Raw genomic sequence first — 16,265 nt, forward strand, 5'->3', positions numbered from 1 at the left:
GGCCAGTACGATGGCTCTGATAAGAGTGTTGGTGAATGTTGCAGAACCAAAAAGCACTTCCTACTACAGCCAAGTAGGAATTTCATAGAATTGTAGAGTTGGAGGGGACCACAAGGGTCATCTAGTCCAACCCTCCTGCAACACAGGAATTTCAGCTAAAGCATTCCTGACAGATGGCCATCTAACCTCTGCTTTTTTAAAAAAAACAACAACAGGAAGGAACCTGTTGAGGGAGTCCATTCCACTGTTGAACAGCTCTTACTGTCAGAAATTTCTTTCTGATGTTTAGCTGTAATCTCCTTTCTTGTTACTTAAGGCCATTGGTTCGGGTCCTACCTTCTGGAGCGGGAGAAAGCATTGATGATGATGATGATGATGATGATGATTTATTTATACCCCGCCCATCTGGCTGGGTCTCCCCAGCCACCCAGGGCAGCTTCCAACAAAGTATTAAAATACAGTGGCCGGTTAAACATTAAAAGCTTCCCTAAACAGGGCTGCCTTCAGATGTCTGGTAGTTGTTCTTCTCTTTGACATCTGGTGGGAGGGCGTTCCACAGGGCGGGTGCCACTACTGAGAAGGCCCTCTGCCTGGTTCCCTGTAACTTGGCTTCTTGCAGTGACTGAACCACCAGAAGGCCCTCGGTGCTGGACCTCAGTGTCTGGGCTGAACGATGGGGGTGGAGACGCTCCTTCAGGTATACAGGACCGAGGCCGTTTAGGGCTTTAAAGGTCAGCACCAACACTTTGAATTGTGCTTGGAAACGTACTGGGAGCCAATGGGAGAAGACATTTCTCTCAGAGAATGCCTGAATATTCAGACTTTCCCCTGAATATTCTCCATTTCTCTCCACCCCTTCACAACATCCTGGAACATTGTGGAGGATTCGAAATGGGGGCAACACAAGTTGTTGCTGTGTGTGTGTGAGAGAGAGAGAGAGGGAGACTGTGGATGTTCTTGCCACTATTGATGTGGTGCCCCAGATCTGAGAATTTCCCCTCTTCTGGAGAAATTGGGCGAAATTGCTCCTTGCCGCCACCATCCCTTCCAGTTCCTCTGCCCTCAAGTCAGGGGGGCAGTGGGATTTCAAGAAGCCATTGGCACAGAGCTCCCTCTTCCAGCACACAGCCTGCAACACCAGCTCTTCCCTTTTCAATAGCAAAATCAGGCTGATTTTTGCTCCGATAAGCCCCAGGGGAGAGAAGTAATTCGCAGGGCCTGTTCTATCCCGTTCCTGCTGGTTCTAGGCAAAGCAAGGTGGACTCCCCTGCCCGCCACAGCTCAAACAAGCGAGCCCTTCTCCTTCCTCCCTTTCTCTGCCTCCCTCCCTCCCATGACATTCCTCCCCAAGGACTTGGTGGCAACGGTTGCTAAAGCCTTCCCAGGCGGCTGTGTGGAGAAGTCTGCAGGTTTCAGAGCGGAGGTGATCCTGTTGCTTCCAGGTTGATTCCCCAAGGAGAAGGAGGCCGGGAGGCATTGCCATGGAAGAGAACAGCAGTTTCCAACAGTTGGGGAAACTCTGGCAGCAAGTGATGAGAAAGGCAATCTGATGTTGCAGAAATTCAACACATTTAAGCATAGGAGCCCCTAAAAAAGAATCTAGCAGCCCTACAAGGACACCTTGTTGTTGTTGTTGTTTAGTCATTTAGTTGTGTCCGACTCAGCCCTGAGTGCTCACTGGAAGGACAGATCGTGAAGCTGAGGCTCCAATACTTTGGCCACCTCATGAGAAGAGAAGACTCCCTGGGAAAGACCCTGATGTTGGGAAAGATGGAGGGCACAAGGAGAAGGGCACGACAGAGGACGAGATGATGGGACAGTGTTCTCGAAGCTACCAGCATGAGTCTGACCAAACTGCGGGAGGCAGTGGAAGACAGGAGTGCCTGGCGTGCTCTGGTCCAGGGGGTCACAAAGAGTCGGGAGAGCAGGACCAGTGGTCAGGGATGGTGGGAATTGTAGTCCAACAACAGCAGAATTCTCAAGTTTGGGGAAACCGGCTCTGTGATGCCACTTTAAACAAGCATGGCTTTCCCCCAAAGAATTATGGGAGTTGTGGTTGGTTCAGAGTTGCCAGGAGAGCCCCTAATCCGCTCACAGAACTACCAGTTTTAACAGGCAATCCCTTTCCCCAGGGAACTCAGGAAATGGTTGCTCTGTGAGGGCAATAGGGGTCTCCTGAAAACTCCCAGAGCTTGTAACTATCTACAACTCCCATAATCCTTTGGGGGACCCATGATGGTTTAAAGCAGCATCGTAGTGCTTTAAGTGTATGGTACAAGTGTGGCTGTTTAAAGTGGTGTGATACTGCTTGAAATGCTCTGCGCAGATGCGGCCTAAGTCTCTGAAGGACAGCGCAAGAAGTTGAGGGATCCAGCTTGGTTATACAAAGAAGGGGAAGCAGTTGGACCACCCTCTCCCCCTGGGAATCAGAATCACACACCCATTTCAGCTGACGTTTGCCCTATGTTTTTTTTGTGTGTGCAACCACGTCTAATCTTGCCCCTTTCTTAAATTAATTTCTTAGTGTCTGTCCTTCTTTTCTGCAAATCTGCCAAAGAACAAAATAAAAATAAAAGCCAGGTTAGGGGATTTTCTCAGGACGGTGGAGGGCGGGTGTGCTGTGTCTCATTGGTGAAGCGGTGGTGGCATTCGTCCCTCTTCTTCTGCTCAAAAATGGAGGGGATCAAGGGGCGTCAGTTGAGGTGGGGTGTGTGAGAAATGTCTCTGTTTTCATCTGAGGAATGGTATGGAGTGTATGATTTGAATGCAGAAGAGCCCGGCTTCAATCCCTTGCGGCTACAAGGGCCAGATCGCAGGAGATAGGAAGGAATCCTGTCTGAAACCCTACAGAGCCTCTCCCAGTCAGCATAGACCAGGCTTCCTCTGCCTCGGCCCTCCAGATGTTTTGAGACTACATTTCCCATTATCCCTGACTACTGGTCCTGCTAGCTAGGGATCATGGGAGTTGTAGGCCAAAAACATCTGGAGGGCCAAGGTTGAGGAAGCCTGGCATAGACCAAGTGCAGCCAATATGGCACCCTCTGGATGTTGTCAGACTACAACTCCCATCATCCCTGACCATTGGCCATGTTGGCTGGGGCCATTGGCGCCATCTCTGGGGAGGGCCCTGGGTGCCAAGGCACCCACAAACTTTTCACTGTGGGTGCCCGGCTGGGCGACCCAATGCGTCTTGCATGTGATGTCAGATGCCAAGGAACGATGGGGCCCGTCACACCATATGACATCATCAATAATAATATACAATAATAATAATTTATTATTTATACCCCGCCCATCTGGCTGAGTTTCCCCAGCCACTCTGGGGGGCTCCCAATCGAGTGTTAAAAACATACAGCATTAAATATTAAAAACTTCCCTAAACAAGGCTGCCTTCAAATGTCTTTTAAAGATAGGATAGCTGCTTATTTCCTTCACATCTGAAGGGAGGGCGTTCCACAGGGCGGGCGCCACTACCAAGAAGGCCCTCTGTCTGCTAACCTCACTTTTCACAATGAGGGAACTGCCAGAAGGCCCTCGGCGCTGGACTTCAGTGTCTGGGCTGAACAATTGGGGTGGAGATGCTCCTTCAGGTATACTGGGCCAGGGCTGTTTAGGGCTTTAAAGGTCAACACCAACATTTTGAATTGCGCTGGGAAACGTACTGGGAGCCAATGCAGATCTCTCAGGACTGGTGTTATGTGGTCTCGGCAGCCGCTCCCAGTCACCAGTCTAGCTGCCGCATTCTGGATTAATTGCAGTTTCTGGGTCACCTTCAAAGGTAGCCCCACGTAGAGCGCATTGCAGTAGTCCAAGCGGGAGATAACTAGAGCATGCACCACTCTGGCGAGACAGTCTGCGGGCAGGTAGGGTCTCAGCCTGCATACCAGATGGAGCTGTTAGACAGCTGCCCTGGACACAGAATTGAGCTGTGCCTCCATGGACAGCTGTGAGTCCAAAATGACTCCCAGGCTGCACACCTGGTCCTTCAGGGGCACAGTTACCCCATTCAGGACCAGGGAATCCCCCACACCAGCTGGTGGAAGCTGGAGGCATTTGGAAGGCATTGTGTTTGCTGGCCCCTTGGTGCAGTCAATACAGAGATGGATGGTCCACAGATTTGAACTCGGTGCAAGGCAGGTTCCTGTAGGTGGATGCAATGCTTTTTCTGGGGGTACACGGGGGTACACATAGCCCTAAACATTGAGTTGGATTTGTGGTGCTGCAGAGGGGTTATTTTATACTTGTTGGTGCAGCATTTTGACCAACAACTGGGAAACACTGGCCTGCGAGCGCTCCAGTTGGAGAACAGCCTTTACCAAAGGTGTCATGGGCTTTGAAGACACTCGAAATCAGGACGCCAGGGAGAAACGTGCTAAGAGGACGGCACGCTTGGCAAATCCACACCGTGATCAACTCCTGCCCGGAAACCAATGTCCCCACTGTGGAAGGACGTGTGGATCCAGAACTGGCCTCCACAGTCACTTATGGACTCATTGTTAAAACTGTGTTTATGGAAGACAATCTTACTCGGCTACGAGTGATCGCCAAAGAAGAAGAAGAAGACCTCTAAACATTTTGTGAATCTAAGTTTGGCCTCATTGAAGGGCAGTATTTCAATATGCTTCTTGGGAGAAAAGCAATGACAAACCTAGACAGCATCTTAAAAAGCAGAGACATCACCTTGCCAACAAAGGTCCGTATAGTTAAAGCTATGGTTTTCCCAGTAGAAGTGAGAGCTGGACCATAAAGAAGGCTGATCACTGAAGAATTGATGCTTTTGAATTATGGTGCTGGAGGAGACTCTTGAGAGTCCCATGGACTGCAAGAAGATCAAACCTATCCATTCTGAAGGAAATCAGCCCTGAGTGCTCACTGGAAGGACAGATCCTGAAGCTGAGGCTCCAATCCTTTGGCCACTTCATGAGAAGAGAAGACTCCCTGGCAAAGACCCTGATGTTGGGGAAGATGGAGGGCACAAGGAGAAGGGGACGACAGAGGACGAGATGGTTGGATAGTGTTTTCGAAGCTACGAACATGAGCTTGACCAAACTGCGGGAGGCAGTGGAAGACAGAAGTGCCTGGCGTGCTCTGGTCCAGGGGGTCATGAAGAGTCGGACAAAACTAAACGACTAAACAACAACAACAACAGGAAAATGAGAATACCGCTAAATATATATATTTTTAGGAAAAAAGCACTGGGTGGATGAAACCTCAAACCACAACAGCTTGTCACTGATGAGTTGATTAGTTCCTCTGAAATAAGGATCAATGTCAATTCCACAGAAAAGGAGAAGTGAAGAAATTGTTTGCAATGATTCAGAGACAGTGTGTCTTCCTCCCACCTATTTCCTGTTGCAGCTCATGCCAGAAAAACGGTTTGACCTTCTGCCTAAGCTGTTTGGAACATGGGAGCATTACTGGCTGTCATTTCAAACACCTTAACAAAAAACCAGGAAACAGTGGAAGCAGGAAGGATAGACTCAGATCAATGTGGAATTTAAATGTGCAAAGAATGCTGATGTGAAAATGAAATGCAACGGAGTTTCGTGTGTCTACCTCTTTGTTTGCTTGACGACAAGCAAATCTGAAACAGGTGACACGATCAACGGAACTGCATTAAAATAGAAGCTTTTAAGGGGAAGGCTATTAGGGAGTCCAACTTTTTAATCTGAAATGCTTCCGGTCTGCCGTGAGGAATTTCAGCTTGGAGAGTTTTCTGGAACTATAAAAATTCAGGATAAATGATTTGCAAGGCTACTCACCCTTAGCTGCGGATCCTTTTGCTTCAGGATGTTGTTCTGCATGCTGGCTTTGGGAAAGGCTGACAAAAATCTTGGAGAATCAGTGCGCTGGTGGCTATCGGCTATTCTCTCTAAGTTTGGAGCTTTCAAATGCAATGGCAGTATACCTCTGGCAAAAGGATGGGGAGAAATTGGCTTCAGCTTACTGTAAAAATGCATGTATCGGGGAAATTGCATGTGAAGGGTGTGTGTTAGGAGAAATATGCATTAAAATGCTAATGAATTTTCAAGAGGACTTAAAAATAAATAAATCAGAAACGGATGCAAAAGTTTGGAGAAGGGAATGCTGGAAAAATGACCTTCTAGGAATCCATTCTTGATGTATTGATTAGGGAGGTCAGGTGTTCAACTGGCCCTTGTTCCTGTGTGTTTAACGGTACAGTGGTACCTTGCTTTTAAAGCAGCTTAGTTTGTGAACAACTTGGATTAAGAACGCTGCAGAAGTAGGTGTTCTGGTTTGTGAACTTTGCCTTAGAAGCAGAACTTCCTGTTGAGTGTGTTTCGTTTGTAAATTGAGCCCCCCGCTGCTTATCAGAGGCTTTCTATTGAGTCTGTCGGCTGTTGAGTCCTGAGTACCCACACAACACAGAGGTGATATTTGGAGCTTTTGTTTTTGCTAAAAATTTTGCATTTTTGTTTGTGTGGCTTTTTTTGTTTATTTGACTGTGACTTGTTTTTGTGACTGTGTGGAACCCAGTTCAGCTACTGATTGATTGATTGATTGATTGATTGATTGATTGATTGTGTGACTGCAGAAATGGATATAAGCCCCAAACAATGACTATAAGTGCACGTAAGGATTTTTTTTTGGTCATCTACAATACTGTCTTATTTATTTTATAGTACAATACATTGATTATTGCTTTCTTTTTATGGATCAATGGTCTTGTTAGATAGTAAAATTCATGTTAAATTGCTGCTTTAGGGGCTGTTTTTAAAAGTCTGGAACGAATTAATCATTTTGCATTACTTTCTATGGGAAAGCAGGCCTTGGTTTTGGAACGCTTTGGTTTTGGAACAGACTTCCGGAACGGATTAAGTTTGGGAACCAAGGTACCACTGTAGTTTGATCCGCAGCAATTTGCAGCTGATCATTCCCCCTGCCACCTGCTAGAAATGTTGGCAACAGAGCTCATGATACTGTTTGCCATTCCTGCATAAAGGATGCTAAAATAATAAATAATAATTTTTTTTTATTTATACCCCGCCCTTCCCGGTTCAGAAAATCAGGCTCAGGGCGTCTAACAACAAATTTAAAACAATCGATGCAACAAAAAACAGCATAAAATACAGTATAAAACGTGAATAACAATAAATTCAGAATTCAAAAATCAATTTAGGGGGGAAATCCATCCAATAAACAGTAGATGATCACCAGGGCTAGCTGGCTAAATTAGTCCTATTTGGGCCAGCGAGGAGACCAGGGGAGAATTAGCTGTGAGATCCCAGAGCGGGTAATCTTCATAAAAAGAGGAGGGGGAAGGATGGAAAGGGGAATAAAATATCAGGCTAAGTTCAAATTGAAAGCCAGGCGGAATAGCTCTGTCTTACAGGCCTGTGGAAGGAAGTTAAATCCTGCAGGGCCCTGCTCTCATGGGACAGAGCATTCCACCAGGTCGGAGCCATCACTGAGAAGGCCACGACACCTTGCTGCCTTTCATTTCATCAAAATGTCCTTTTTAAAAAGAAAACCTTCACCTCTTCTTTTTTCTCTTTTTCAGTAATGATGGCTGACGCTGAAGCAGACGTGGGACTCCCCAATATTGAGAGGAAGCCAGGCCTCCAGATATGGACCATAGAGGTATAGTACAGCCCAGTGGCGTAGCGTGGGGGGTGCCAGGGGTGCCGGCCGCACCAGGCGCAACATTTGGGGGGGCGCGTTTGGCCGGCCCCCCTCGAGGAAGCGGGAACCTCTCCAAGGCGCAGCGCGCCGTAGGTGGAGGAAAAGAGCCGCGCAGCAGCAGCAGCAGCAAAGCCGGGAGGAGGAGGAGGTGGAGCGAGCCTGCTAATTGCTTGCTGGGAATTACCGTAATTTTCGCTCCAAAACACACACTTTTTTGCTCCTAGAAAGGAAGGGAAAATGCCTGTGCGTGTTACAGAGCGAATGCACTCACTGGATCCATGGCTGCCGTCAGTCAAGCAAAGCGGGAGCTGCTTGCAGGGCTTTGCACGGCTCTAACTTTGCTTGCTTTACAGCCAGGAGGAGGGGGTGGAGCTGAGGAGGAGGGAGGGAAGGAGAGCCATGCCAGCAAAGCGGGCAGCAGCCGCTTACACGCGAGGAGGGACAGACGGGAGCCATAGCGAGGCGGAAAAAGCGCCGCGTAGCCAGCAACAGCTGCTGCAGCCTCAGCTAGCAAAGGTCCGTGCGCTCTAAACGGAGCAATGAGGCTGCAGAGGGACGGCAGGGCACAGGAGGGCTCTGAGCCACGAGCGCAGTGAAAACCAGTAAAAAAGTTTTTTAAAAGGCTGCTGGGGACAGGAGGGCACGGGATGAGGGAGAGGGGGAAATTACAATTCTCCCAGCGTCTCAGCTGATCCGCTGAGCAGGACTTGGGTTGCAGGGGATTCACCATTAGCTGTGTAAAGCAGCAAAGAGGGAGAGAAGGAGCAAAGCGGGAGAGGAAAGGAGCTGCTTACACTGCTGTAAGTGGCTGCTGTCCGGTTGGCTCCTTTAAAGCAACAGTGCTCTTTCCCTCCCCCCTCCCCGCTCAGCTCTCCGAAAAGCTCCTTCTCCACCCACCCCATGCGAGCTCCTTTTCCCCTTAGACCCCTCTTCTTCATCATTAGCAGCATCCTTCTCCACCCACCCCACGCGAGCTCCTTTTCCCCTTAGACCCCTCTCCTTCATCATTAGCAGCATCCTTCTCCACCCACCCCACGCGTGTTCCTTGTCCCCTTAGACCCCTCTCCTGCATTATTAGCCACATCCTTCTCCACCCACCCCACGCGTGTTCCTTCTCCCTTTAATACTTTTCCTTCCCTCCCCACTTAAAATGTGGTTACAAAGCACGGATCCACATGGATCCTCAGGATTTTTGCACTGGGTCACCCCAAGTTCACCATCAGATCATATAGCATATGCATGGCTACAGCCTGCACCAAAACACACACACGCACCCACTGTTTCATGGGGCTGCAATGGCGCAAAAACGTGGTTACAAAGCATGGATCCACATGGATCCTCAGGATTTTTGCATTGGGCTACCCCAAACTCACCGTCAGATCACATCTGTGGCCACAGCATGAACCACAAAAATCATACATCCACTGTTTCGTTTAGAATATTTTTTTCTTGTTTTCCTCCTCTAAAAACTACGTGCGTGTTATGGTCAGGTGCGTGTTATAGAGCGAAAAATACGGTAAGCGAAAGGCTGCTCCGAAGCCTGGCGGCGGGAGGAGGTCTCTCCGCCCCACCGCCAGCCTTCGGAAGGCTCCTCCGAAGCCTGGCGGTGGGGTGGAGAGACCTCCTCCCGCCGCCAGCCTTCGTAAGGCTGCTCCGAAGGCTGGCGGTGGGGCAGAGAGGCCTCCTCCCGCCGCCAGGCTTCTCTCCGCCTCACTGGCAGCCTTCGGAAGGCTGCTCCGAAGCCTGGCGGTGGGGCGGAGAGACCTTCTCCCCGCGCCAGCCTTCGGATGGCTGTCCTGAAGACTTGTGGTGGGAGCAGTGGCGTAGCGTGGGGGGTGCAGGGGGGGCCTGCTGCACCTGGCGCAACATCTGGGGGGGCGGAAGAGACTCGAGTGCTAAAATCCACGGGTTAGGGGGCGCAAATTACTTGCCTTGCCCCGGGTGCTGAGAACCCACGCTACGCCACTGGTACAGCCAGCATCCTCCGTACACTGCCTGTATTTTTTGCAGGGTGATACAACACGGTGTCTACTCCTCAGGCTGTTAGTATTTTGCAGGAGAGACTCAGGCGCATAGCAGAAATTTCAGTTTGTGCACCTGAAGTGGATCTGAGTGTGGGCTTTTTGCAGTTAGGAAAGCGACAGGAGAATGCCCTGAGAAGTGTGGAATGAACAAATGATTTATGGGAAGATGTAGAAACACCTCACAGGCAAATCTGAAGACATCTGAAGGCAGCCATGTTTAGGGAAGCTTTTAATGTTTGATGGACTATTGTATTTTAATATTTTGTTGGAAGCCGCCCAGAGTGGCTGGGGAAACCCAGCTGGATGGGCGGGGTATAAATATATTATTATTATTATTATTATTATTATTATTATTATTATTATTATTATTTTATTGAGACGAATGCTCGTTGTCATATATACTCCCCACAGACAAATCAGAATGAAAGCTCAGTAAAGTCTAACTGCCGCGTAAGCTTTGGGCAAGCAAATCAGAATAAATGCTTGATGAAAAGGTCGTGTGGCAGAGCTCCCCTTTTCATTTTAATTGGGTTGTTAAATTATGCATTAATTAGCTGCACATACTGTCTTGCCAAAGGCAAGGTGGTTCTTTTAAAGTGAAATTCAGAAGCAATACACAAGTGAGTGAGAAGATGAAAGGCTTTATTCTAAAACAGCAAACAATGTATACATACCAAGCACTTAAGCACTTCAATCTGCCACTTGGAAGCCCTCAAGAAGCGAAGAAGCGGCTTCCCCAGGTAGCCTCAGTTTGCACGGCCAGGCGGCCAACGAGTCTGTGCACAAGCTTTGAAGAAACTCTGCCCAAACCATCCGATTTTATAGATAGCCACCCCCTGCCAATGCCTCACTTTCTCAAAACAATGGCCAACATCAAAGAAGGTACCCAGAATTATCCGCCACAACTGATTAAGGCAACTGTGTATGGAGTGTCACCTCTTGCCAATGTTCTCAAGACATCTAAGACTGTTCTCACACCATCGGAAAAAGTTCACAAGAGGGAGGGAGGTGGAAGGAACAGAGGCAGGAAGGAGTCCTTGTCAGATAGCTAAACTCCTCAATATATTTTGTTTTCTCATACACACATATTGAATAACACAACCGTTGTGATTGCACATGTAATCATACAAAACAGGACTTTTATTATGAGGATTATACTGTCTGCCAATATTCTTTTTACTGTGTTTTCAACTATGTTTTATTGTTGATGTTTCGTTATGTGTTTTTAATGTTGTACACTGCCCTGAGATCTTTTAGTAAAGGGCAGTATATAAACTGTAACAGCAGCAGCAGCAGCAACAACAACAACACCTTTGCAACAGGGAAGTGAGAGCTGGACCATAAAGAAGGCTGATCACCGAAGAATTGATGCTTTTGAATTATGGTGCTGGAGGAGACTCTTGAGAGTCCCATGGACTGCAAGAAGATCAAACCTCTATACAGTGGTGCCTCGCAAGACGAAAAGAATCTGTTCTGTGATTCTCTTCGTCTAGCGGTTTTTTCGTCTTGCAAAGCAAGCCCATTGACGGATTAAAGGATTAGCGCTATTAGCGCTATAAGCGGCTATTGGCTTATCTGCTGATCGGATCAGCTGATAAGCGGCTTAGCGGCTTAGAAAAAGGGGGGGGGAGGAAAAAAACCAGCAGGAACCCGCAAGACATTGTCGTCTTGCGAAGCAAGCCCATAGGAAATTCGTCTAGCGAAGCACCTCCAAAACGGAAAACTCTTTCGTCTAGCGAGTTTTCCGTCTTGCGAGGCATTCGTCTTGCGGGGCACCACTGTATTCTTAAGGAAATCAGCCCTGGGTGCTCACTGGAAGGACAGATCCTGAAGCTGAGGCTCCAATACTTTGGCCACCTCATGAGAAGAGAAGACTCCCTGGAAAAGACCCTGATGTTGGGAAAGATGGAGGGCACAAGGAGAAGGGGACGACAGAGGACGAGATGGTGGAACAGTGTTCTCGAAGCTATCAGCATGAGTTTGACCAAACTGCAGGAGGCAGTGGAAGACAGGAGTGCCTGGCGTGCTCTGGTCCAGGGGGTCACGAAGAGTCGGACACGACTAAACAACAAAAGTGACCTTTAGGCTAACCTGACTGGTAAACAATGTGTTGTTTTGGTCCTTCTCCAGCTTGTTAATCTGGTGTGGGGAGCCCGCAGGTCACCAGATGTCATTGGAGGAGAAAGCTATTCATGGCCTCTAGGCATGATGTAAGGTTGCAAGCGATGTCAGCCGTGTCGTTTTGGGGCAATTTCCATCTCTTAAAAAAAGCTCACTTATTGAAATATGGCAACCCTATAGGATGGCTCTGCCTCTACAACTGGGGGAGCAATGCTTCTGAATGCAAGCTTCTGGAAATTTCAAGAAGGTGATGTCTGCCAGTTGGTGAGAAAGAAGATGAGCATATTATTACAGCTCTTCCAAAAACGTTTTTCTTACACCTCCGGATAAGGAAACATTTAACATGGACTTCATGACAGCTTCACTCCGTAGCATTCCTGCTTGGCCTCAGCCTAGGCATGTGCTGGCTAGTCAAAACCCTGAAATGCATATGAGCTCCATGTGAATTGGCTCCGGGTTCGAAAGCTGCCTCCTGGGAGTCTGTTCCCAAGCTGCCCAGAACAGCAACTTCATTCTTCCCAGATCATCTGACTTCGTTTCCTTGTGCCTTGGTGCAAAGGCCAGCAGCTCCCTAAAGAATTCTGCAAACATGGCCCAGGGGAACAGATGGCTGGAGATGGACCTCAGTCCTCCATCTCTGAAATGGATTTATTTTTTTAAAATGTCCAGCCTCGCAAGTGAGTCTGCAAATTTACTAGTCCTCAATCATTGGCCTAGGTTGGTCAGATTTAGTACATTATTGCACTGAAATTAACTCTCGCCTATAAAAGCTCCCCTGGAGCAGGCTTACAAGTTTGCTTTCCTGACGGCGTGATAGCCACCCTTTGGAATGGGAAGGTTTTGGGTGAAGGTTCACCGTTTAGATTTCTGCCTGTCACCCAGCAGTTGAAAGCAGTTGCACTCTGCCAGAAATAAAGATAGGACTCGTTGTTCTGATTCTGGAATCGTTTGCTATGGGATTTTTATTTGCTTTTTGTTTTATTACATTTCTATACTGCCCTTCATCTGAGAATCACAGGGCGGTTTACAACGTAAAACGGCAAAAATGCAGAACGAAAAACAATACTCCCTATGTTAAAAAGGCTGTGGTGTTTCTTTTGTTTATTAAATTTCTAGTTGACTTTAAGTTGTCTTTGGTTAACTTTGGCCCACTATACCAAAGTCTTGCCAGATCAATCCAGAATGCTTTAAAAAAGGGAAGAATCTGGGCTTGCCATTTTACAGGCCCAAATGTACAAGCACACCTGCCTCCACCCTTTCGTGACCTAGGCTGAAGTCGGAGAAGTCAGCGCGTCGTTATTTCCTGCTTCTCTGCCGAACAAGTTTGTCCAGTTTTGCAATTCGGGCTAGAGGTGAAGCGGAAAACTTTTCACGATGAATTAAGCCGAGAAGGATGTGTGAAATCTTCCAGTTGTGTATGTTGAGCCTCCATTTGCGGAAACTTTGGCAAGGAGGGAGGGTAGGGTTTGCAGAAAGGTTTGCTTATCTATTTCACAAAAATTATACACCCCTTGATTGTAGGTGGGGGACTTCGAAGCAGATTACAAAAAGATAAAACAATAAAATCCATAAAATTTTACAGCCTTACTTTAAAGCATTCAAAAGTTAAAATACTAACACGGTTTAAGGAACTGTCCTTGCACATAAGCTTGAGACTGATGTATTCTAAAACACAATGAATCACTGAAAACAACAACAACTGCTACTGTTATTTAAACATGTTGGCTTCCTTGTGTTCACATTATTTTATACAAATTCTTTGTGGATTTATTAACGTTTTCTTAGCCATCTCCCCACCTTTTGGCTGTAGAACTGAATCTCCTACAGTGAACGCTGTCATCCCATCTCTGCGTATCTTCTTAACTGGATTTTTATGCTTCTGTTGTTTGTTGTTGTTATTTTAGAAAATGAAAATGGTGCCTCTTCCTGAGAAGGCCTACGGGAGCTTTTTCGAAGGGGACTGTTACATCATCTTAAACGTAAGTAGCTCTGCTAATGGTGCCATAGGGTGGGAATGAATCATACAATCACAGAACCCTAGAGTTGCAAGGGATCCCGAAGGCCATCTAGACCAACCCTCTGCAATGCGGTACTTTCATTAAATACATATTTTGTTATGTGCAAATGGCTTTAGATACCTGTTGGGTCCATTAATTACCATATAGCATATGTTCAACACAAAAAACAGCCACAATTTGTTGTGGACAAAGGTCAGCTGGACATATAAAGGACCCCGTTACCTTCAGTAGCTTAGGGCCTCATCAAACCTAAATCCATCCCTGGCTGGTGCTCAGCTTTGAAGCGACTCTGGGGTTGCGGCGCTCATCTCGCTTTAATGGCCAAGAGAGCCAGTGAACAGCTTCCGGGTCACGTGGCCAGCATGACTAAGCCGCTTCTGGCGAACCAGAGCAGCGCACAGAAACGCCGTTTACCTTCCCGCCGGAGCGGTACCTATTTATCTACTTGCACTTTGAGGTGCTTTCGAACTGCTAGATTGGCAGGAGCAGGGACTGAGCAACAGGAGCTCACCCCGTCGCGGGGATTCGAACTGCCGACCTTCCGATCGGCAAGTCCTAGGCTCTATGGTTTAACCCACAGCGCCACCCGTGTCCCTATATAGAAGTTAATTTTAATATGCTATTATTGAATATGTATGTTATTGAATATTGTATACCCAATGTATTGGAGGGTTTCACTGTTTGTGTTTTGGTGGCTGATAAGAATTTTTTTTAAAAAAGATCCCCCTGGAAACCTTCGCCATGTTTGCATAGTTCCCTGGATCTCACCATAGTCAGAAAACAAGGCTCCACTTCTCAGTTTCTCTGTGTTCACGGCCAAACTGTCCGCGTTCCCCTCCTCCCTCTTGCCCTCTGGACATGAATTTGCTCTCTTGCCATACCAATCGCTATGGTAACCTCGCCGAGGAGGTGTTTGGCAAATGTTTACTTTGTCGGAGAGCGAGAAGGTGCCAGAAAATGGGTTGCTGCGCATGTTGGGGCATGTATTGCGTTTCCGCCTCTCCCTCCCCCCCCTCTTCTTCCTGGCAGTGCGCTATCTCTCAAGACTGTCTTAAGGGTGCTGCCAAGGGGGGGGGGGTCGCCCATGGCGGGGGGGGTCACCTTTAATACACAGGCTGGAGAGGGGTTTTACTTGACAAATCACGTATGTTTCATTGTAGCCGCATTCGCAGCTTACATTGAAAGAAGCATGATGGCATTTTATTTTATATTTTCCACAATTGTAACAAATATAACATAGAAAAAAGAAAAGGAAACACACAAAGAAAGAACAATACAATGTTGAACAGAAACAAAAACAAAATGGGATCTTAAATGCCTGTCCCTTAAAAAAAACACCCAATTTCTCTTACATTGTTAATTGACTTCCTCAGATCCCTCCCTTCTGAATTTCATTATATCTGCATGTAACAGCTCTCCAAGAACATTCTTAGTTAATTGCTGGAATTAATTTTAGTTATCTTATTCTCATTTCTTACCATTCTAAATCTAACTTACTTACAATCAAATCGTAATTTAATCCTGGTCCTATTTGGTACTTTCAAGTGACTTCTAATTATTTATATTACAATGTTTATTCAAATAGTCCTTAAATTTCTTCCAATCTTCTTGATGCATGGTGGCATTTTAAACAGTTATGATCCCCCCCCCCCGAAGAGGTATGGGAACTGTAGTTCGCTATGGGTGCTGAGGGTTGTTAGGGGACCCAAACAACCTACAGTTCTCAAAGTGGGTTTAGCACTCAATCCCACATCACAAGGAACTCTGGCATCTGATCACCTCAAAACCTTTCTCATAACCACCTCCAATATTTTATTGCTAAATGAGATTTGCTTTCTACTCGTTTCCATGTCAGCTAGGGATGGGAGGGCGAGAGAAGTTAAACTCAGTTTCCCTTCAGAGACGAATCTATCACATTGTCATCTCCCGAAGCAACTTGAGAATCGAAGGCATCCCTTCAAAATTCGCAGCGACGTGAATTTTGTGGTGCTGTTCTTCCAGCCAGCGTTTACAAAAATGCATATATTAAGGGGGAGTGTATGTAAAGATGAAAATATCCATGAAAACAACATACAGAGATGCGCTGCGTTAGGAGAAAGCGCTTGCAGAAAAATGCATGCGCCAGAGAGAACAGCAAACCAGAATGTGTTTATTAGGGAGGAATTTGCACCAAAATGCTCAAGAATTTTCAGGAAGATTTGGGTGTTTTTTAAAAATAATAATAATAATCACAAATTCCTGTAAAAATGTGGAAAACTGAATTTAAAACTGGGAAAATGAGAAACTGAGAGAACTGAAATGGACATTTGTTGTTGTTGTTTAGTCGTTTAGTCATGTCCGACTCTTCGTGACCCCATGGACCAGAGCACGCCAGGCACTCCTGTCTTCCACTGCCTCCTGCAGTTTGGTCAAACTCATGCTGGTAGCTTCGAGAACACTGTCCCACCATCTCATCCTC

The 16,265-nt window shown here is 46.9% G+C and overlaps 1 protein-coding gene across 1 annotated transcript in view; it reads left to right on the forward strand.

Annotated features, from left to right (window-relative positions):
* VILL (villin like) overlaps positions 1 to 16,265 on the forward strand; it is a 44,391-nt gene that overhangs the window by 1,922 nt on the left and 26,204 nt on the right. Inside the window, exons 2-3 of the mRNA XM_083466762.1 lie at positions 7,523 to 7,602; positions 13,694 to 13,768. Of these exons, the coding sequence (XP_083322888.1) occupies positions 7,525 to 7,602; positions 13,694 to 13,768 (153 nt within the window). The 5' untranslated portion in view covers positions 7,523 to 7,524. The remainder of the gene's footprint in view (positions 1 to 7,522; positions 7,603 to 13,693; positions 13,769 to 16,265) is intronic.

Source organism: Podarcis liolepis, assembly GCF_965112155.1.
Source record: "Podarcis liolepis genome assembly, chromosome: 12".
NCBI lineage: Eukaryota > Metazoa > Chordata > Lepidosauria > Squamata > Lacertidae > Podarcis > Podarcis liolepis.